General features: G+C 43.6%; 1 protein-coding gene across 4 annotated transcripts in view; it reads left to right on the plus strand.

Moving 5' to 3' along the window:
- Positions 1-22460, plus strand: part of AFF1 (AF4/FMR2 family member 1) — a 203703-nt gene that overhangs the window by 168322 nt on the left and 12921 nt on the right. For all 4 annotated transcript variants that reach the window (XM_032332809.1, XM_032332810.1, XM_032332812.1 and 1 more), the window contains 5 exons: positions 2923-2977; positions 3099-3136; positions 6162-6318; positions 11353-12321; positions 21847-21950. In XM_032332809.1, coding sequence (XP_032188700.1) covers positions 2923-2977; positions 3099-3136; positions 6162-6318; positions 11353-12321; positions 21847-21950 — 1323 coding nt within the window. The remainder of the gene's footprint in view (positions 1-2922; positions 2978-3098; positions 3137-6161; positions 6319-11352; positions 12322-21846; positions 21951-22460) is intronic.

Raw genomic sequence — 22460 nt, forward strand, 5'->3', positions numbered from 1 at the left:
TCCCAGAAAAGCTTCTAGTTGAGGATGTCCCTTGGGCCTTATGCTCTCTTGACCTAGATCTAACTGGTAGGAGTGAGACAGGGTCTGAGAGGTTTGATTCCCATCTAGTGGGTACAGAGCTGGTCACCCAGATGTGCTGTCGTTAGTTTTCCCATTTTTCACGTTAAGGACCAGTTCTCCCACAGGTACCATGGGAGGTGTGCTAGAATTACGTGCTTGGCTTCAGATGGATTTGTTGGTGGGACAAGTTGGCGATTTTAGCAGCTGCTTTTTAAAAATTTTTGTCCTTATCTCTAAAAATAAAACCTTTATCTTTTATCAGGTTAGATTTCCCCCAACTATATGGATTCTTTCTTTTTTAATTCACAATGGCATTCATAATTTTCTGTATTAATAAAACTTAGATACGGTTTTTAAATAACTTTTTTCTCACTATAGATTCAGTACAGGTTTGCTAAAAAAAACCTTTTAGAAGTATCTTTCTTAGCCCCACTAATAGCATGCTGGTTTATGTTGAGCTGCCGTTCCAGTGATATAATAAACTCTGGTTTCTGGAAGATTCCGTGGTTGCTCTTAGCAGAGGTGGCAGACACGGACAATTCACTTTGTTGATTTTTGCCTTGGGGTGCCTGGCTGTCTCAAATGATAAAACATGTGACTCTTGATCTTGGGGTTATGAGTTTAAGCCCCACATTGGGCCTATTGGAGCTCATTCTTAACAATAACAAACTGATTTTTGTATCAAATAAATTGGGCCATGAATTTTGATTAAATGAAATATCATGTATAAATAACCAGTATATTCTACATAAGTGGTAGATTTTGTTCTACCCTATTGGTTTATCATTGCTTTCTGAGTGTTTCTTTGGTGCTATCTGGAGCATTCTTCCTTAAGGTCACTGTCCCTCATCTCTGTAGGTGTCATACCTGCAGGCTTATTTTGTTATTGTCTATGTAAGACTCTAAAGGGGGAATTCTTAGAATCTGGGACATTTTTACAGTCCCTTTTGTTCCCTAAGAGCAAGTAGAGCAAAAAGTCAGAACATATGCTTTCTAGCTTAATGCGTTAGCAGAATGTATTTGTGGAAGCCAGGCAGACAACTTAGAATATTTAACCCCCTGCTTACAAGAGGAATTGTGATTAGTTACCTGATTATTGATGTTTCAGGAAATTAAAGCAAATCAGTTTTATGCAAAACTCAGTGACTTAGAAACCAAGAGGTCCACTTACTGGGTTTTATTGGTGGTGGTTAATATTGAATACACTGTCGGGTTTTGTTTTGTTTTGTTTCTGGTTGTATTATACCTATTTATTTTTTCAAAGATACATCGTTTATTCAAAGATATTTATTCAAAGATACATTGTTTATCTTTAGCTTAGGTATGCCCCAGCCAAGCCACGACTTGGCAAGTAACACTGTTGTGTGACTTTTTCTTATATACCATCATGATTATGATATCTGCTGCCAAGTCCTGCATCTGAAGGTTGTGTTTTCTAGCCTTGCTAAAATAAGAAGGGAGCGCTCATTAGGTAAATATCAAGCAGCCTCTACATTTATAAGTAGCTAGCAGTCTTCATATTTTTTAGAAACTTGATTACAGGATAGTTTTAGTACATTTGTTGGTGAAAATAGTTCCTTGGCAGAATTAGAACTGCATGTAGGTGGTCATTATGAAAGAGCCAAGTTTTAGCATTTATTTTCATTAGAAAATACAGTGATTTTACCAAGGATTCCCAAAGTAATCATGCTTGCTTACTTCAGTGGCAGGTTAATGGGTTTATAGTAAAAAATCATTGGTCAGATTATTGGTTGAAGAGGTATTTTTAGAAATACTAAGGAATTATAACCTCCAACATAATTTTGCTTTTTGGAGCATTAATAATACTTAAGCAGATTGGCTTTGTTTTCACTTGCACTAATAATATTTCCTCAAATACTCATGCTCATAAATTTGGGGGGAAGTGGGAGCAAGCAGTTAATGACTAATTCATTCTTTGATACATAGGCATCCCCATGGAGGATGGTAAGAGGGAGGAGACAGGGAAGGGCTAAGATTTCAGTAAACATGTACAGATTGGAAAATGACTTTTTAAAAAATTGAAGTGTCATGTTTGCTTTTAATATTGAGGGTTGCTCATAAGCCAGAATGTGTAGATATAAGCATTGTGATAACTTTGAGGAAATGAACTGAGGTTTTATTTTCACCAGAGTGATAGCAGTAAGGTTAAACATACTGTTTAGACAACAAGATTATTTGTATTACTACTCTTTCAAATAATTATTGTTTAAGCAGACTTTGTGTGTGAGAATTTGCATGGGGGGGCAGTGAAAAATAAAGCACAGTATTAATAATGTCCTTTGGATAGAAATGGAAGGTACCTGCATGGTTTGGTGACTATGGCCTTGATAGCTTCCTGTATCTTACTGTGTACAGAGTTCACGTAGAGCACTTCTTAAGGTGCCTTGACACCATTCGCAACACTTCACAAATACTTATCTACTGTTAGCTTATTAATGGTTGATCACTTATTCCAGTCAGAGACTGTAGAAGAAAGTAGGGTGTATTGTGCATGTGTTTTTCTCTTTGTTGTTGTTATTGCTTGTTTTGTGTTTGTAGACCTGGGAACTTGAGTCTCAGGGATGGCCACAGATCCCAACCTTGTGGTAGTTCTGCTTTTTTAATGCTCAGAACGTGTCAGAGAGTCAGTCTTGAGGTGGTAAGGAGCGTGGACTAAACGCGTTTCTTTGTTTTAGTAGTAAAACTTGCATTTCCAGGAAAATGAAGCATTTGATGAATAAATTAAAATTAGACCTATCCCATCCTTTTTTAAATCATTAAACATATTTTCTATTTGTATGCTGAAACAAGTTATTAGAAATATTTTAAATCCCACAATGTTTCTGTCCCTGCCCATTTCAGCATGCTTGAAGATGACCTTCAGCTCAGTGACAGTGAGGACAGTGACAACGAACAAGTAAGTTTTGTACACCCCAACATACCAGGAATCCTTTTAAATCTGGTATTTCTGAGCTGCGTATCCTAACCTGTTGTTTGTTCTTTTCCTGGTCCTCCTTCCCCTTATTGTGAATTCCTAGAGCCCAGAGAAGCCTCCTCCTGCATCTGCACCTCCAAGGTATTGTGTGCGTGTGCGAGCAAAGTGTTTGCCTTTTCTACCAAATGAAGGAAATACAGCCCTATTTAGTGCTTTCATAGCTTCATCCTGGGGAAGGACATGAAAGATCACAGTTAGAAGAAAGTACCTATTTAATTTTTTGGAAGCTCTAGTTTTTTGGAAGCTCCAGTCAGCCTGGAGAGGTTGTTAATGCTGTAAAAGAGAAAGTCCCTGTACACACCTAAAACATCAGTTTAGATGTTTAAAATTTTTGAGAGTTTATGGGGCGCCTGGGTGACTCAGTCGGTTGAGTGTTTGCCTTCAGCTCAGATCAGGATCTTGGGATCCTGGGATCAAGTCCTGCATCAGCCTCCCTGCTCAGTGGAGGTCTGCCTCTCCCTTTGCTTGTGCTCATTCTCTCTTACTCTCTCAAGTAAATAAATAAAATCTTTAAAAATAAATAAAATTTTGGGGGCGCCTATCGGTTAAGCGCCTGCCTTCAGCTCAGGTCATGATTCCAGGGTCCTGGGACAGAGCTAATGTCAGCCTCACATCAGCTCCCTGCTCAGCAGGGAGTCTGCTTCTCCCTTTCCCTCTGGTGCTCCCCCTCTCTTTGTGCATGTGCTCCCTCTCTCGGTCAAATAAATAAAATCTTTAATTAAAATAATTTTTTTGAGATTTTAAAAATAAGCTGAAATCACTTTCATCAGTATTATGTAACCAGTATTTTAAAAGTTATGCTAAAGAGCCCAATGTTTTTATGAAAATTTTTATGGAAGATTTATTTGCTGTTTTCAGAAATCGTAAAGCTGAATCATTTCTGTAAATTGTTTTCTATAGTGCCTGTTTTCTCAGTCATGAATTTCTAATTGTTTCAGCTACTTTCATTTTATTTTACTTCATTTTATAAATAGATTTTAAGTAATCTCTCTACTGAACATGGGGCTTGAACCCACAACCCCGAGATCAGGAGTTCCCTGCTCTACCGATGGAGCCCAGCTAGGTGCCCCTTGGCTGCTTTTAAAAAATGAGCTAGAATGCATGTTAGTGTGATGAAAAATGGCACTCTTGTCACTTTGTAAACAGCAGCCATATTTCAGAAAATAAGATGCTTTAATTTTTGGAAATGGGAGTTATCTGAACTACCTTTATAATATTTTCCTCTGGTACTGATTTTAATGATTTAATATTCCATTACCTGCCTTCCACGGACAAAGAGTTAAACTGCAGTAGCTGTTGTACGTGGTGAGATGAAGTCATGCGTTCTGAGACAAGCACAACAATAAACTCTTCCTGTCGAACAGGCGATGTGATAGTTCATGTGGTGGAAGATCATATATTCATAAGCTCTGCTAATTTGTTTATATTCTGTTCAGTAATTTCTGGTAGCTTTTAAGGTCCTGTAAATTATGACAAAACAGCCTAACTTGAAAGTGACAGAAAAGAAAAAAAGGAAAGGTGGCCATAAATTAGAAGCAGGAATAACATTGAGAATGCATCTCATTCCAGTCATCACTGACTTCAGCTACTAGTGTGAAAGGGATCACAAGCTCGATGTAACGTTTTTATATGAGGAAATTACATCATAGCATAATGTGTGTTTTTAAATTACTTCAACTAGTAACTTTTATCTAATATTTTTTGTTCTACTTATTTTAATAAACAATTTTATTTAGTAAGTTATTTCCTATTTTAGGTAGATGTGGAGGCTTTCAAGATTTTAGTTACTGATTTATTGCTGTGGCTGATTCCATCCAGGGCAAGTTTTTAAGACGGGCTGTGAAATTCTGTGTGCGATCATTGTGTGTTTTCTCGCTGACCTAGAATTATTGCCGCCTTCTTCCTTTTTTTTTTTTTTTTTTTTTTAGATTTTATTTATTCAGTTGAGACAGAGAGCACAAGCAGGGGGGAGAGGCAGAGGGAGAGAGAGAGAGAAGTAGACTCCTCGCTGAGCTGGGGGCCAGACATAGGACTCGATCCCAGGAGCTGGGAATCATGACCTGAGCCAAAGGCAGACACTTAACCATCTAAGCCACATGCCCTGATTGCCCTATTCTTAAAACTGGAGTAGTTAATCTCTACTTTGGGTGGTATTTGGGGGGTGATGCTAAGCCAGTTATAAAGAAAGGCCTCTTTTATCATCCTACCCGAGTGTGACTGGATTACCTTTGAGGTCACTGTCTAGAGGAGCACCCATTTATATTCAGTATATTCAATATTCTTTGGTTACCATTTGGTTAGTTTTCATATAGAGAATAGAGGGACATTTTAATGTTTTGGCTCTTCTTTGCTAAATTAACTTCTTTGGGCTAATATATACCCATTTAAAGTAAACTTAAAGGGTCAGAAAGTATTTTAGGCTTGGTGGGCCGTCTAGCCTGTCTGGAAACTATTCAGCTCTGCTTCCAGGGTATAAAGGCAGACATAGAGAATATGTAAAATAATGGGAGTGGACATGTTCCAACAAAACTTTACTTAGAAAAATAGGCGACCTGTCCATGCTGTGGTGTACCAAATTCTTTTTTTTTTTTTTTTTTTTTAAAGATTTTATTTATTTATTTGACAGAGAGAAATCACAAGTAGGCAGAGAGGCAGGCAGAGAGAGAGAGGAAGGGAAGCAGGCTCCCCGCTGAGCAGAGAGCCCGATGTGGGACTCGATCCCAGGACCCTGAGATCATGACCTGAGCCGAAGGCAGCGGCTTAACCCACTGAGCCACCCAGGCGTCCCTGTACCAAATTCTCATAGAGAGCACTACCATTGAATGTAAATTTTGTGTGGCTCAGAATGTTCTTGAGGAGCAAAATTCCACAGGCTTCTCTTTTATGTAATTCTTTGGTGAGCTATTTTAAGGATTTTTCACTGGTTTTTGAGCCCCTCTGGGCCTTTCTCTGAACCTGGATGGTATGGCTGATTTAGTAATACTAGGTAATATTGAGGCCCTTTCTTTTGAGTAGCAACAAAGTGGCCAAGAGGGGAAATATGTAGAGAGGGAAAACATCCACCTTGTGAGGTGTCTTCAGACTCTCTGTCTGGGTTGCTTCGCAGTGCCCCGCAGTCGCTTCCAGCAGCAGCGGCCTCAGCACATTCCAGCAGTGCCGAGTCAGAGAGCACCAGTGACTCAGACAGCTCCTCGGACTCGGAGAGCGAGAGCAGCTCAAGTGACAGCGAAGAGAATGAGCCCCTAGAAACTCCGGCTCCTGAGGTACCGTGTCCCCTCCAGGAGGCAGAGAGGCCAGCTAAGATGGCGGCGTCCTGTCTTTCGGGGCTAGAGTCTGCTGTGGGCCTGCACTGACCCTGGGCTGAGTGGTGCTGCCCCCTGGGGCGGCTGTTTCCGACTCCCGTGCTGCGTAGAGTCCGCCGTTTCCGTTGACTTCTTACCAGACGTTCGGCACGGGAGATTTGGGAGAGCGGCCTTCTCTCTCCTGTTTAAAATGATAAGTTCTTCTCTGTTGTTGTTAGTGTTGTTGGGAAGAGCAACTCATTAAGAATGTTTGCACACCATTTTCTTTTCCCTTCTATTGAAAAAGAGAACTCGTTTTTTAGTGGGCTGCTGTTTTAATCTTAATGAAAATTCTTTTCGAAGTTTCAGGAATGCATGAATTAAGGAAATCAAAAGGAGGCAGCCCAATTTAGCAGATGGCAGGAACGTGAACTAGAATAAGTCATCAGAGGTTCTATTTTTGAATCACTAAAAGCCATGCATTAAATGGCTGGCCAAGTGGTTTTGCCAGGGCTGTTTCTTGCTCCCTTTGCTCCATGTGAAACAGGATAATTGTGTTTGCCTGTCACCCACCCTTGGGAGATACTGTAAGATAAACCGATGAGATGGCAAATCGCCAGCACTAAGTTTATCTGGAGAATTTATACTATTCTATTTTTTTTTAATGGATCCTTGAGCACACGAAGTTTAATAACAATCTGGGCTGCCAGATGCCCTCAAAACTCGGAGTAGCCATGTAAAAATTATGCTGGGGAAAGACTACTTCCAGTAGTCTTCCAGCATGAAAAGGGAAGAAAGACATTCTTGGTGAGCTAGACCAGCTTGTATAGAGAAAATTACTCTGCATATTTTAGATGGGAATCTTGGGAAAGAGCCTTTCTGATGAAGAAAGCATTAAAAGTTCCCGGTGTTTGTCTCTGCCATGTAGCAATCAAGGCAGTTCCACTAGAGCATTAACTGAATGCATCTGGAGAACACGTAGTGAGCTTAACAGCCGGGGCCGAGAGCAAGGGAGGCTGGAAAAATAACTGTCATTTTTTTGTTAGATACGAATTTATGTCTGACACAGAGTAAGTGCTCAATAAATATTTTCTGGCGTGAATAAACATGAATCAGCATTAACTGCACTTAAAATGCCTTTCAGATTTTGGACACTACTCTCTGTATTTCTGGGGAATGTTTCCTTGCGTGATACTAATTACTGCTGAAATCATTTTTCTGTGCCTCAGGGAGAAAGATATTGATTAGGCCTTGCGGACAAATTGTGTGATTCTTCCTTGTTTATAAGATCTTTGCTTTATGTTTCACCTTATTCAATTAGAAAAATCAGCATGCTTGTTTGGTTGATAAAAGAAGGAAGAGAATTAGATTAAATAATAAAATTTAGTTCAAATAAAATGGAAATGGTACAGATTTGGCTGAAACTTGAAATCAAAACTTGAAAGAAAAATTTAATCTGGTGTTTGTATTAATGAAACCATTGGATCTTTTTTTAAAAAACCATTGGATCTTATTGCTCAGAAGGTTACTGGAGTAGATTTAGAGACTCTTAGTTGAAAAATAAATGTTCCCACCCTACTTTATTTTTTTAAAGCACCGCACCAGATAGGCTCCTCTGTGTACCTTTGTGTTGATGAGCAGATCTGTCTAAATTTGGGGCACAGTTTGTATGTCATATCCTGACGCTTGACTTTACCAGAAATACTTTGTCTGGGTCTTTGATTTTTTTTCCAGTGTATTTAACTACCTTCTCTGCCCTTGAAAAGGAAGACCTGCCTTTTTGTAAATCTGTGTGAGAGTAACATGAATTCCACAATAGGCCAAGTTAACGTGTTTTAACTTTCTCACCCTTTTAAAAATCTGTTTTTAACACTGAGAATTTTATGGCTCCATTTTAAGTTCATTTGACAAAGTAGTCCAGTGATCTTACGAGATCTCAAATGTCCTCTGTCTGTCAATGGACTGATGGCGAACTTGGGGGAAAGCCACTTTCAGTGTCTGCTTTATAGCGTGAATCAAAATGTAAATCTCAGCTTTTCAGAATATGTAGGATGGACGTGCCGTCGTCTTTTCATTGCTTCGGTTCAGAAAAAATGCTTTTATTCTTAGTTATTCAAGGAGGGTCTCCTTAGTTTTCTAATCTATTCATTGTCCAGTTTTTTTAATAAACTGCCTTTGTTGATTTGCCTTCTAGTCACTTGGTACTTTTTCATGAATTATTTGACTTAGCTCTCTGCCCACCCTGTGAGATAGCGAGCTGTCTTTTCACCTGTGAAAAGGTACCAACACCAAGATTCAGGCCCATGCCCATCTAAGTCTGAGGTCTTTTTTACTATGACAGCAGGCCTCTCTCACACTTCTCTCCTTTTTCTTTTCCTTTCATTTTAGGTCTCCTACTTACTAATAATGATGATGTTTTTACTAAAAATAAAATAAAAATAAAAAGGGCATATTTGCACATACCTCAAACCTTTTTATTCAACATTACAATTCATCCTAAATTACACAAACTTCTGACAGTTTGAGGAGTTAGGAGACGTAAAGGGACAGACAAACGTTTATGAAGGTGCCTAATAAAAACCAGTCCGGTATTTTTTCACACCCAGTGTGCACCAGCCCTGGGAGGCTGGCGGTGGGGCATGAGGAAAGGCAGGATAAGAAAGCAAAGGCCAAACCTTGATCCTACCCAGCACTTAGACTTAAAATTCATTGTGAAATCCGTTTCAGTCAATCCCTTATGTTAAAGTTTTTCCCATTCCCAACATCCAAATATCTGACCTTAAAAGAATTCTGTACATTTTCCCGTCTCCATAGCAGGTCTGTAGAAAGGATTGGCCTTGTCTGGGTACATAGACTCAATTTTACCCTGCATTTGGGCCATATGCCTCCCTTCTGGACATTTTTAGGACCACGGTAGAAGAAAATGTGTTTTATTTCTGTAATCAGGACATTCCTTTAGTAGGACATTCCTACTAAATGTATCTAATACTGCCCTGTTTTGGGGTGGGGGGGAGAGCAGATGTTATTTATACCAGGAATGACTTTCCTTTTTTGGTTCGTGAATAAATCCTCTCCTGTAGAGCTTGTCAGTGATTCCAATGGGCTGTGAACTTAGCCCAGGTGAGAGAGCCACACCCCTTCCAAGACAGAGGTGAGCGGCAAGGGATATATCCTAATGCCTTGTCCCCAGTTAGCCGCCCGGATTACCACCCCCTAAAGTGTTTGCGGGAAATACTGTCTGACAAGTAGGTATTGGGTGCTGATCTTTTTCTCCACCCTTCACCATCCTCCTGTCTTTTCAGAATATGGAATACAGTTTTAGATTTCCTGTGGCAAAATAAATACCTGGCCCTCGCTAGAGCACTTTCCTTCTTCCCTCCGCCCTGCTCTGAAATTCAAATGAGAGCCTGGGTGTAGCGCTGATACTGAAGGAAATCTATTAGATTAAGGAGCAGTAAGGGGCAGGCAGAAAAAACAGTTCTGCAGCCCTCTTTGTGGCCAAAGTTTAGTCATACCTGGTTCCTTAAAGTTCCTCTTCTGTTGTAATCACACCAAGCCCAGGAAATACCTACCTGATCATTTTTTAACGTAACTTCTTCCTAGCTATTTACAGTGTATCTGTATGTCTCGCTGTACTAGGTTGTTGGGTTCTTGTCGAGTTGAGTTGTTTGGGACTTGACACTCAGGAGAATTATTAGCAATCTCTCCCTGTAAAATGCCATCCACCTACTGCAGTGATCTCCTTATTCGTCATCTCACCAGTTAGATCCCACTTGGAATATCGTTCAGTTAACATCCTGGTGCGCTGTGTATATGACTCATACAAACCACCCATCAGAATGAATGGGTCTTAGATACATGTAGCATGTCGATGATGTACTGCCCTTTCAAAAGGTGTAGTCATTGCCCACCCTTTCAGATGCAAATTTATTTCCATATGGCGTAAGATGTGTACGTACAGTAATATGCCCGTGGAAATGCTCAAGTAAATATCTCACGTCCACCACTGTGTGCAAGACATAGAGTGGAACTTGGAGATCCAAATGTCCTTGGGTCTGCTGTTAATAATCTACTTAAAGAGACAAGTTGGGATTCATCAGTAGTCAGTCAGCAACAAAGATTTAAACAACAGTTAAGATACCAGAAGTCGGGAGCTCTGTTTATTCCTCGGATCAGATGTACATATCATCAGTCTAATCTCACCGCTTTAATTGTGTGCTCTGGAGCCTCCCTGTGTTTCTCAGAAAAACAGATGCTACTCAGATAAGATTGTCCCTAACAAGAGACTTAATGTTTGATTTTTAAAGAATTCAAGTGGGACTGAAGTTAGGGACCAGTTTAGTTGGTTAACATGACTTCACTCCTTCTTTTGCCAAGGTGAAAATTTGAAAGTCAGGCCGTAATCCGTGATATACTGCCAGCCTTGTCATGTATGAATGTTGAATGTTTTTAAGTAAAGAGATGAAATCAAGCCTTGAGGAAGGTCATTTTCAATTGAAAAGTGTCTCAGAAAACGGAATAAAGCCTGTAGGTAATCACTAAGAATTAGTTTATTCATTAGCCTTCTGAAAATCCTTTTCATAAAAGGATTCTGTTCATTCTTTATTTCTCCCTTTATTTCTGATTGTTTACAGGCCAAAATGTGTCAGTTCTAAATCGCACTATATTTACCATGAAAACAAAATCCTTAATACTACAAAGATTTCTCAGCAGTGGTCAGTGGTCTGTACCTCATGGTCTGTCATTAGTCAGCATCTGCTACAACAAAAATTCCTGTAGCACAAACAGATTGGAAGATTGTGTTAAGAGTTAATTATTAAGAGACTCTGACCTGAAAAAAAAAAAAGAAAAGAAAAAGAGAGACTCTGACCTGTAATTAAGAGAAGGATAAAAAGGACCGAATTCTTAGGTGTGGGAATGGCTGCATCTCCCTGGGGGAGTCCTGTACGATTGGTTGCACAGAAGAGCTTATCATCCTTGGTCAGTTCACATTTTTCTCTTGTCCTTTGTTTTTAGCCTGAGCCTCCTACAACAAACAAATGGCAGCTGGACAACTGGCTGACCAAAGTCAGCCAGCCCACAGCACCTCCAGACGCTCAGGGGAACGCAGAGCCCCCGTCTCGGCACCTGGACAGTAAGGGCAAGGGTGGGGGCGACAGCAGCGGCCCCACCGCCAGTCACGGTCAGGAGCGCACGGAATCCAAAGATCCTCCCTTCAAAAGCTCCAGCAAAGCCCCTCGGGGCTCCTCTGAAGGCCCTCACACCGGCAAGAGAAGCTGTCAGAAGTCCCCCGCGCCGCAGGAGCCCCTGCAGAGGCAGACCGTTGGAACCAAACAACCCAAGAAGCCTGTCAAGGCCTCAGCCCAGGCGGACCCACGGGCCGGCCTGCAGGTGGAAAGTGAGCCAGGACCCCCTCCTCCGTACGGCTCCAAAGACCAGCCTTCCAAAGACAAGCCCAAGGTGAAGACGAAAGGGAGGCCCCGTGCCGGAGACAGCAGAGAGCCCAAGCCCGCGGTGCCCAGCCCCAGCGAGCGGAAGAAGCACAGGAGCGGGCCGCTGGCCCCCTCAAAGGCACTCTCGGGCCCGGAGCCCACGAAGGACAATGTGGGGGCCAGGAGCCCCGAGCACTTTGCCCTGGTTCCCCTGACGCAGAGCCAGGGCCCGCCTCATGGCAGCGGTGGCGGTGGCAGCAGTGGCAGGACTAGTGGCTGCCGGCGCGCTGTGGTCGTCCAGGAGGACCGCAGGAAGGACAAGCTCCCCGGACCTGGGAGAGACCCCAAGCTGCTGTCCCCACTCAGGGACACTCTTCCCCCACCAGTCTTGATGGTGAAGATAACCCTGGATCTTCTTTCTCGGATACCCCAGCTTCCTGGCAAGGGGGGCCGCCCGAGGAGACCGGAGGACAAGCTGTCCCCCGCAGGGAAGAAGCTGGAGTCGGAGAAGAGAGGTGCAGACAATTCAAGCAAGTTGGCCAAAAAAAGAAAGGTGAGTGAAGCAGGTGGATTGTACCTGCTGTTGGCCTGGGGCTGGCTGTGAGCCCTGAGTTGTCTTAGGACAGGAGGGTAATCTTTGCTCTGATCTCATGTAGCTTTTGCTCCTACACCAGAATGACCCGGTCACTGTGGACCTACAGGCTTCCCACTTCGCCGCCAAGCAGTAGCAAATGCTAGATCCCTTCAGCAGTTTCGCTAGTTTGAGAAAAAGTGAGGCAGGCATGGAAAAGGATATCTTGTTATAGGGTAACGTAGCATTTTGGGGTACACTTTTATTTGTTATGATAACGTTGGTATTTACCGCCCAACCCATTGTTAAGTTTTGCCCTAGAAATTAATATCTTCCATGAACTGAAATGTTAATCAGTGTTCTGAATTACTGAAAGAACTGCTATATGCCAGTTTTACTCCTGTGGTCTGATCCATTTTAATACTGGTACTACATCTATGTTTTAACTCATGGCTTCCTAGCACCTCATTAATTTGAAACCACCAGATTTAGAATTTGTGACCTCTGTAAAAGGCTTTTATTCATAAGCAGAACATTATTAAAAAAAAAGTCACAGAGCTGTTAAACACATGGTTAGGATACCGTGTGGAGTAATAACAGGACTGATAATGGTATATTATGAGGTATTGAAAATCCGTCATTTTGTTATCACAATTTTTGGAAATTTCATTTAAGGAACAAACAAAATGGGGAAAGAGAAACATTCATGGGGCACCTGGGTGGCTCAGTTGGTGAAGTGTCTTCCTTTGGCTCAGGTCATGATCTCTAGGTCCTGGGATTGAGCTCCACCTTGGGCTCCCTGGTCATCGGGGAGTCTGCTTCTCCCTCTTCCGCTCTCCCTGCTTATGTTCTCTCTTTCTCTCTCTGTAAAATAAATAAATAAAATCTTTAAAAAAACAAAAACCATTCATAACACCACTTAAGATCAGAGTTAACTTGGACACACCACTGTTTCGGACAGACTCCTTCCTTCCTTCCTAGATCTTGAATCACTGAGCTCCTGATACACTGTTGCTGGTGCTTCATGGCAAAAGATAAGTGACTTTTTCCTCCAATGGCATTCTATCCAAATTTGTTCAAGATTCAGAGTGAAAGGCGCAAAAGAGCCAACTCTTTCCTGCTGACAAGGGTTAAAAAATTTTTTAACACTCTTATAAGTACACAAAAATCTTCTTACTCAGTCCTGGAAGTTGAGCTAAGAATAACAAAGGACAGAAAGATCACGAAGCCTGCTGTCCTGTCTGTGATTTGACCAATTATTCCACCAGGTTAAAAATATAACATGACTTTATCAAATGGCAAAGGGCAACTGTTTTTTCCAGAAGCTTGTTGAATGAGACGTGAGGGTGTGTATTACCACTGTAACTGCAGCCGACAACTCAAGCTGGGTGGGATCCAGTTCTGACCAGTGCTGTTTCAGCTAGAAGAGGGCATATTCCCATGTTGGATAACTTAAGACGGTCTGGGTGTGTGTTAAAAGTGTAAAACTTTATGGATGAAATTGTGATGGGCCCGGCTAGGAAAAAGGTCCCTACATCTCATATTCCCAAGAAAGGTTCAAAAGTACTCTCCTTGGAGGTACCTGGTGGCTCAGCCGGTTAAGCCTCTTACTCTTGGTTTTGGCTTAGATCATGATCTCGTGGGTCATGGGATCAAGCCCTGCATCAGACTGCATGCTCAGCGGGGAGTCTGCTGGAAGGTTCTCTCCCTCTGCCCCTCCCCCTGTGCATGCTCTCTCTTGCTTTCTTGCTAAAAAATAAATATTTTGTAAAAAGGCACTCCTTTACCTCCCCTTCCTCCTGGGATATCTTTTTATCGTTCACCTCCCAGCCCTCATGGTCTTACCTAGTCTCTAGGGAGCCTTCTGCATTCGCTGGAGTGGGGCAAAGTACTTGCTTCTAAAATACGTACTAACTGGGAACGTTAGAAATTGGAGGCTTCCGCAGACAGTTCTCAGCCCAGTCCATACCCCAGTGCAAGTCTAGAAGCATTGCTTGCAGCTCTGGAATGGGAGTCTGCCCTCCCTGTTGAGTCTGTGAGTGGTGCCCTCTAAAGAGCTGTCTCCAGCCCCTGGCCTTGCTCCACTAGGGCAGCTCACTTAGCTCTCTGCCTAGAGGATGGAGAAATAATGACTCTCAGCTGAGTCAGATATATGCTTTCTTGAATGCTTTGGCAGGCAGCAGAGATCTGCCCCTGGGAACTGTTTTGCGCCTCCACTGTGATACCGGCAGGGTTGGGGTCTGAACCAGCCTGGTCTGTTCCAGACCTCCGCTACACGTGATGGTCACCCCGGGAGCCTTTATGGCTGCCAGCGGGGTTTGCACCCCCTCCCTTGCCCCCTTCATTGGTGTTTATTGAATCCTGATGTCTGGCAGAGCTTGGGACTGCTGGAGCAGAGCCGTACAGCAGGGCTGGGATTGTACGAAGCTGGTTCCTTGGCCCGATTGTTTCCTCCGGTGGGCTACTTCAACATCATGGATCTAGGCAGTGAAGAATTCCTTGCCTAAAGTATGTCACTAGTTAGAAGCTGTCTGATAAATTGACTTGAAAATAATCCAACTGTGTACTTATTTCGTGATCAGAGAATCATGGTCTTTTGGTTTTATTCTGCTGGGTTCTAGGTATTATGAATATTGGGAGTATGAACCTGAGCTCCTTCCCGGAGTGGGTGGGCTCCCCCGTTTCCTGTCGGGACCCTGACTCCCACGGTTGGGGCCTTCCCACAGAGCGGCTGCCTCCCCCAGCATGTGTGCCTGGGGCCCCGAGGCAGGCAGGGCTGGTCTCTGTTCAAGCCTCAGTGCTTTGCCGCAAATGTGGATGGTGAAGGTTCGTTCATTGCTTCCATTTTATGTGTGAACACTAGAAAACGCTCTGAGCGGTTGAAGAATGTGTCTGATCCTTCACATTAGTGAGATTTTGTTTTTCTTCTCTATTTTCTTTTTTGATTTTTCAGTAGACTTCCATGCCCATCATGGGGTTCAAACTCATCACCGTGAGACTGAGTCACATGCTGTACTGACTGAGGCAGCCAGGCACACCCCCCCCCCCCCCCCCCCCCCCCCCGCCAACTTTAGTTTTTCGCTTAAATCCTGTCTCTTCCTTTCGTGGTGCAAAATGTAGCACAAATTTTGGGGAAGTTAACAGATCCTTGAAGCCACCTTAGACTTAAAAGCAGAAGATCACCCTAAGGACGTAATGGTGGGTGAAAGCAGCTCTGATAAAGCTGTCAGCCATGGCCTCTGCAGAAAAGTATTTACTCCTTTAAAGGACTGGGCAGGGGCAGTTCATGACGAAAAATGGAGAAAACTGTGGGAGAAAATAGGCATGACTTGACGTAGTGCTCCCTACAAAACCCACAAATTTCTTCATCTAGCTTACAGTTTAGAACTTCAAATACAACTTGTGTTTTCATTTCTACAGTTTGTAAACCATGCTTACGTTTCCCAGGCCGTGAGGACAAATGGAAGTCGAGAGGTACAGTAGAATACACATAGTCAGCCCAGCACAGTCGAGAGCGTTCTAACAGTACGCCTAACATGCATGACGCTCCGTGTGTGGGTTAAGCGTTCTAGGCATTTTACAGATCTCTCTCTCTCTTTCTTTCTTTCTTTTTTTTTTTTTTTTTTAAGATTTTACTTGACAGAAAAAGAGCAAGAGAGAGCACAGGCACGCGGAAGGGGAGGCAGAAGTAGAAGCAGGCTCCCCAGTGAGCAATTGATCTCACACGACCCTGAGGTCATGACTTGATAAAGCAATTGATCTCACACGACCCTGAGGTCATGACTTGAGCTGAAGGGGCTTTACTGGGTAGGCCACCCTGGTGTCCCTGTAATATCTCATTTAATTTCAGTCATTGTCTGGATCCCGTCCCAAATAAAATGCCAGACTGTCCTAACCATTGTGTAGACAGATACCTGAAAAAGGAGGTAAATTCATTCAAGTCTGCCTCTTCATTTTTCGAAACAACTGCTTCTCTGACCAAGAAGCTTTGGCGTTTTTGGAAATAACATTTCGGAGCTATCCTTTATGTCAGTTTTGGGGAGTGGGAAGAGGAAGTTCTGGGATGCCGTGGGAAACTCTTTCTGTTGCTTGCAGATCGTTCAGTCCCTTCCTTGTATCCAGGGTCTGACTGTCTTTCCTTGATGGTTTATTCAGACCAACATTTCCTGTTAGTCTTCTTCAAAATCAAGGGTTTGAAAAATCATGCCTTACAGTTTCCTAAAGTCACTGATGTCTGATTTCTTCATGCCTTGTTAATTGCCCTAAGAAGAGCATCATAGCTGTATGAGATGGTAGCCAAGGTTGTATTTATTTATTTATTTAAAGATTTTATTTATTTATTTGACAGAGAGAGAGACACAGAGAGAGAGGGAACACAAGCAAGAGGGAGTGGGGGAGGGAGAAGCAGGCGTTCCTGATGCAGGGCTCTATCCCAGGACTCCGGGATCATGACCTGAGCCAGAGGCAAGACCCTTAACGACTGAGACACTAAGACACCCCTGCTGAGGCTGTTTTAAACCGATCTTATGCTTGTGTATTTCCTCACCAAGAAGAAGGGGGAAAGCGCATTATTTTTCCTTTTTCCTAATTTCCTTTTTCCGCATTATTTTTCCTAATCTATCTTCTCAATCCCTGCCCTCATTCTCGGTGCTAATTGGACCTGATGTCCACTGTGTCATTGTCTTAGTGAACCTCCTGCAGAGGCAAATCCTGAGTTTCTCAGAAGGCTGCTTCTCTACTTTTCCTGTCCCCAGGTGCTACCAAGCCAGCTCGCTTCCATGAGGGAGACAACGGTCTTAGAGTTTTGAGCGCTAAGATCCTACAGGTCACTAGTTCAGCTGTTCCTTTTCTCAATGGGATCCCAGAAGGCTCTAACATCACTTGGCTGCTTAGCAAAAGTAGGTCTGGAGCTCGCGCTGGCTCCTGTGGTCTAGCGATGTTCTTCTCTTTCACACACAATGGTTGGTTTCTTTCTTCTTTTTGGTGGCCAAGTGTCTCCTTGGGGGGATTATTGGAGAGAGGTTCGAGATTGGTGGTATCCTGACTCTGACAGAGTGTCATCCTGGCCCAGTCCCTCTGCTGTCCCCATTCCTGCCTCTAGTGTGCTGCGTCCCCACCCCCACGTCCCTCTACCTTCTACATCCCTTTCCCTTTCAGATGCTCCTTGGCTCTGTTGTAGCTAACTAAGCTCCTGGTAGAAACTCTGTGGCCTAAAATGAGTGTCCATTTTGGAAAAGCTGCGTTCGCTTTCCCTTTGCTACCTGTGGGTACTTGGACGGCGAGCCAGATGCTGCGGCAGGCCTGCGGCTGCCCTGCAAGAGCTCTCCTTTGGCAGCCAACCCGGCCCAGCACAGCCCCAGCTCTTCCTTTTATGGTCTTGGGACTTGACTGCCACCAAGGGTGCGGCAGCCTCCGGGCAGGTAATCCTTGGCCAAGGGTGGGGCAGCCTCCCGGCAGGTTATCCTTGGCCGCCTGACCCACAGGTTAAGAAGAGCAAACGGGTCAGTTAGGAACCAGTTAGGTCACCAGCCCCCAGCCTCCTTCTGTTGCAGATGCAGGCGCTGTCGATACAGAGAAAGGGAAGCCCAAAGCCCAGAGCAGACACAGGGTTCCCTGGAATGGGGCTTGGTCTGTGGCTAACCCACAGGGCGCAGGAGACTTCTTTGTCCTCTTGAAGAGAGAGTACATCACTCTCTTCCCATCTTCAAAAGGCCGCTTGTCCCAGAAACATCTGAAGAACACCTTGCCTCCTGCTTTTCAGCCTCGGAATTCAAGACTACATTTCTCGCCGCTCAGTACTGCTTAGCGTGCTGTTTCAGGGCCCTTTCCTAAATCCAGGCACTTAGAGTTGTAGCACTGGGCCTGCTCCTGGGGACCTCAGCCACTCACCCTACTTTCTGTGCCGCCTCACAAATGCTTACTCCAGGGAAGCCTCTGTGACTGTTCCAGACAGCAGATAATGGCGTTTCAAGTGCACAGTGTACGGAGACCCTGACCTTAGGCCCCCAGGCTTGAGGTCAGGCAGGCGAGGACCGTCACGAGGGGAATGTTGCTCATTGCGTTTAATGGCTTACTTTCTCCCAGCTTACAGGATGTGACGGTTTGTCAATGCCGCCTGTCAGTGCCGTGAGCATAGTACTCCAATCAGTGCCAACACGGGCGTCTCGTGTTAGTGTCGACGTTCGTGCTTGGTGATTTCTGTGGCTGTTCTCTTTTTTTAAAAAGATTTTATTTATTTACTTGACAGAGATCACAGGTAGGCAGAGAGGCAGGCAGAGAGAGAGGAGGAAGCAGGCTCCCTGCTGAGCAGAGAGCCGGATGTGGGGCTCGATCCCTGGACGCTGGGATCATGACCTGAGCCGAAGGCAGATGCTAAACTACTGAGCCACCCAGGCGTGTGGCTGTTCTCTTAAGTCGCGGATTGGTACAAGCCAGCGGTGTGTCCAGTTCGTGAGGGCTGACTCCCTGTGACAGGCTTATACTCATGTGTGGTGTCTAAGATCTGCCACTTTGGTTTATGGTCCTAACCAGCATGTCCTAAGCAGTGTGGAGACAGACAAACAAAAATGAACTCTCATTCCACCTCTGGGGTTTGGTGGGGTTTTTTGTTTTTTGTGTTTTGTGTGTGTGTGTGTGTGTGTGTGTGTGTGTGTTTTGTTTGTTTGTTTGTTTGTTTGTTTTTTTTAAGGAAGTAACCTTTGAGGAAGTAACCTTATGGACAGTTTATGCCTAGTTTTCCCGTGGGGACTTACCCTGTGTGTCATTAATTACCTTCCACTGGAAAAAGTATATATTGCTAACTCCCACATGAACAAGTTAATGTCTGTCTGGATAGTTCAGCAAATCTGTGACTTTGCCCAGAGAGAAATCCCCCATCTTCTCGCACTGGTTGCTGGGCCAACTTCCCAGCCCTTAATCTAAAACGGAGGGGAATTCAGTGGGCTCACCGGTGGCAGATACTCTTGGGCACAGTAGGTTCTTAACTGACAAGGAGAATAGTAAGGTTCTTTCGTAACCCAGTCATTTCCAGTATACTCTCTCTTCTCTGCCAGACTTGATGGTCTCTCAAGTGTCACCATTATGAATTGTTGCATGGGCGTCTGTGTGCTGTGTGGAACCCCAGGAGGCTTCTCCTGGCATGTGCCAGCACCTTTCATTTCTTCTGAATTGTGCTCCAGAGTTCTGCTGCTGGCCCCTGACTTCCTTGCTGAAGGCCACAAGAGAAGCAGCTGTGTGAAATTCCCTCTCCTCTTTTAGCTCTGCCTTTAAGACGTGCCTGTTTATTTACGTCACATTCTCTCCTTACTAGGGTCCCCCAGGGTGTGTTTTCTCCAGTCTTCTGTAATAAATGGTTATATTTCTGAACAACTGGTTTGTTGTTATCTAATCTGTAAGTTATTTATTTTGTTAGAGCAGGGGGGCAGGCAGAGGGAGAGGGAGAGAGAATTTCAAGTAGACTCCCTGCTGAGCACAGAGCCCAACACGGGGGCTCGATCCTGCAGCCCCAAGATCATGACCTGCCCTGAAATCAAAAGTCGGACACTTAAACAACTGAGCCAGCCAGGCACCCCTAACCGGTACATTTTATAATTCCTCCTTTGCGTTGCTAATTGAAAGTTCAGAGCCCAGTTTGCAGATCGCCTCTAGAAAACTGTAGCACAGCACTGTGTCCTAGGAATACAAAGTGCACCACATATCTGATTTTAAATTTTCTACTAACCACTTTTAAAAATACAAAAAGGTAAAAAAACAGTGAAAATAATTTTTAAATTTTTATTTAATCCAGTATAACTAAAACATCGTCACTTCAGCATTTAATCAATATAAAAATAATTACATTTCCCATTTGCGCACTGAGTCTTTGAGCTCAGTCACTTTGGACCAGCCATGTCCAAGTTCTGTCTAGAGGCCGTCTGGCGGCCACGTGCAGGCCATGCAGAATCCGCCAAGAGGAGGGGGAAGCCTTCCCTTGCATTTCATTTCTCTTCTCTCCCCACATTTTCCCTTCTTCCCAGTCTCACTTGTGTGTAAACGCCAAGGAACCTGTACCTTTGTAAGCCACCTTGAATGATCTATTTTGAAACGAGATAAAACGTTTTTTCAGAGGAGATCTGAAGGGCTGAATGGACAGGCGCACTCTGGCACATTTGTTTGCAGAATGTCTGGTGGGGGAGGGGCATGGTTTTCCTTGTCCCTTTCCTTTGAGTGGGGCCCAGCTGCTTATTAGTAAGCTCTGCCCATCTTAATTTATTCCTTTTTCTTGGAGAAATTCAGGGAATGAGGGAGAGACGGTGGTGAAAATCGGAGCCTCTCACAATCGGTTAACGTGAAGATTTTTTTTTTTTTCCTCTAAGGGTTTAACAGAGGATTTCAGGTTTTTTAGGGATTGTCCTAGATTGACTGGGTGGTGTCCCAGATTTCTCTCTTGGTGAACTGACAGTTGGAGGAGTTTAGTTCTAAATGAGCATCAGAATTAATTGAAGGACTCCCAGCGATCACTTCATTGTCACTTGCTGTTCTTCCCATGGAGTGCTTCTGTGAGCCCAGACCCGTGGGAAGGAGGCCGCTATGAAGTCACTTGAGTCTACGTGAGCCTGGTCTGCTTGTTGACCAGGGAGAAAGACTTCTGCTGGGAAGAGTTCTTTGTTCTCTTAATCATTGCGTGTGTTTAGCTCGCACTCAATTTGGTGCAGACAGATGTTTCTGAGGTATGTGACTCTCTGTAGAATTAGAATTAGAATTCTGCTCGTACTCTTCCCTCATTAAAATTATACTTATCCTTCATTTTTTCAAGTTTTTTGAGAAGTAGAAACATGTATCCCCATATATGTATAGAGAGGTAGAAAGACAGTCTTCTTAAAAAGGAAGAAAGACAGTTGTGTCAGTGGAGGAGAAAAAAAAGAATCCCAAAGTAACTATTTTTTGTTGTATGTCTTTCTAGTCCTCTCTGTAAGTTACAGACACAGAGGGTTTTGTAACCCTGTTTTTTTCTCAACAGTATACTTATTTTTCATTAGATGAAGAGTGAGCCTTAAGTACTCCACTCCGAATTTTATACAAAGAATAAATTAGTGGGCATCAGTGGATGGTCATTTTGAAAGAAAGAGGGATGTCCTTACTCATAAAATCATCCGTTGTCACTTGCTGTGAATATGCATGCTTTATTGATCCTTTTCTATTTAGAAAAACGTCAGTGAAGTGATGAGAGCTATTACGCACTCTTCTGTTGTCAGCTCTTACTTAAACATAGACATCCTCCCTTCCCTGGGCGGGAAGAATACTCCTTCCTTCTGCGAAAATCTGTCTCTTTACAAATTCACCAAATCTTGATTGTCTACTTCCCTCTGGCCCCTGAAACACACACAATGTAGGTACTTAGAAGTTTGCTGTGTGTGTATAGGTGTCGCTGAAAGTCCAGTGACTCGCCTTACCTTTGCCGTGTAGTCTTTTCTGTTTTGTCCGTACATCTGTGTTTTAACAGTGTACTTTGTTATAATACACTAATAGGCTGAAGCAGAGAAAGACCATGATAGCAAGAAAGCCAGACCGGAGAAAGAAACCAAGTCACAGTCATCATCTTCATCTTCCCACAAAGAATCTTCTAAAACAAAGTGAGTATAGAGATTAGCAATAGCCCCGACAGATGATCGAGTCTTCCTGGGTCTTGAAGGGCAAAAACATTTCTCCTGTGCGGTAGGAGCAGATCAGCACACCATTGGGCTCATTTTGATGATGCACTCTGTTTCATGTTGCTTTCATCCATGCGGACCTTTTGCGAAATCATAGTTTGTTGAGCCCAAACTTAGGTTTCTCAAAGACATTTTAACTATGGAAAATTTCCTAAACATGTGGAAGTAATTTCTTTCTAAAAGAATTTTTCACAAAAACAAGAAACATGCTATTATTATTATCATCCCTACTTTGCAGAACTGGAAACAGAGGCACAGAGAAAGAAAATGACTTATCCACAGTCACAAGATTCTTGACAGTTGGAGCTAGCCGTTGAACCCTGGGAGCCTGGGCTCAGTGCTCGCTCTTCAGGCGATTACCGAGCGTTCCCAGGCCTATTCCCTACGTCCCTTGCTTTGGAGGAAGGTGGCCACAGGACAGGGGGTTGTTCC

Source organism: Mustela erminea, chromosome 2 (assembly GCF_009829155.1).
Source record: "Mustela erminea isolate mMusErm1 chromosome 2, mMusErm1.Pri, whole genome shotgun sequence".
NCBI lineage: Eukaryota > Metazoa > Chordata > Mammalia > Carnivora > Mustelidae > Mustela > Mustela erminea.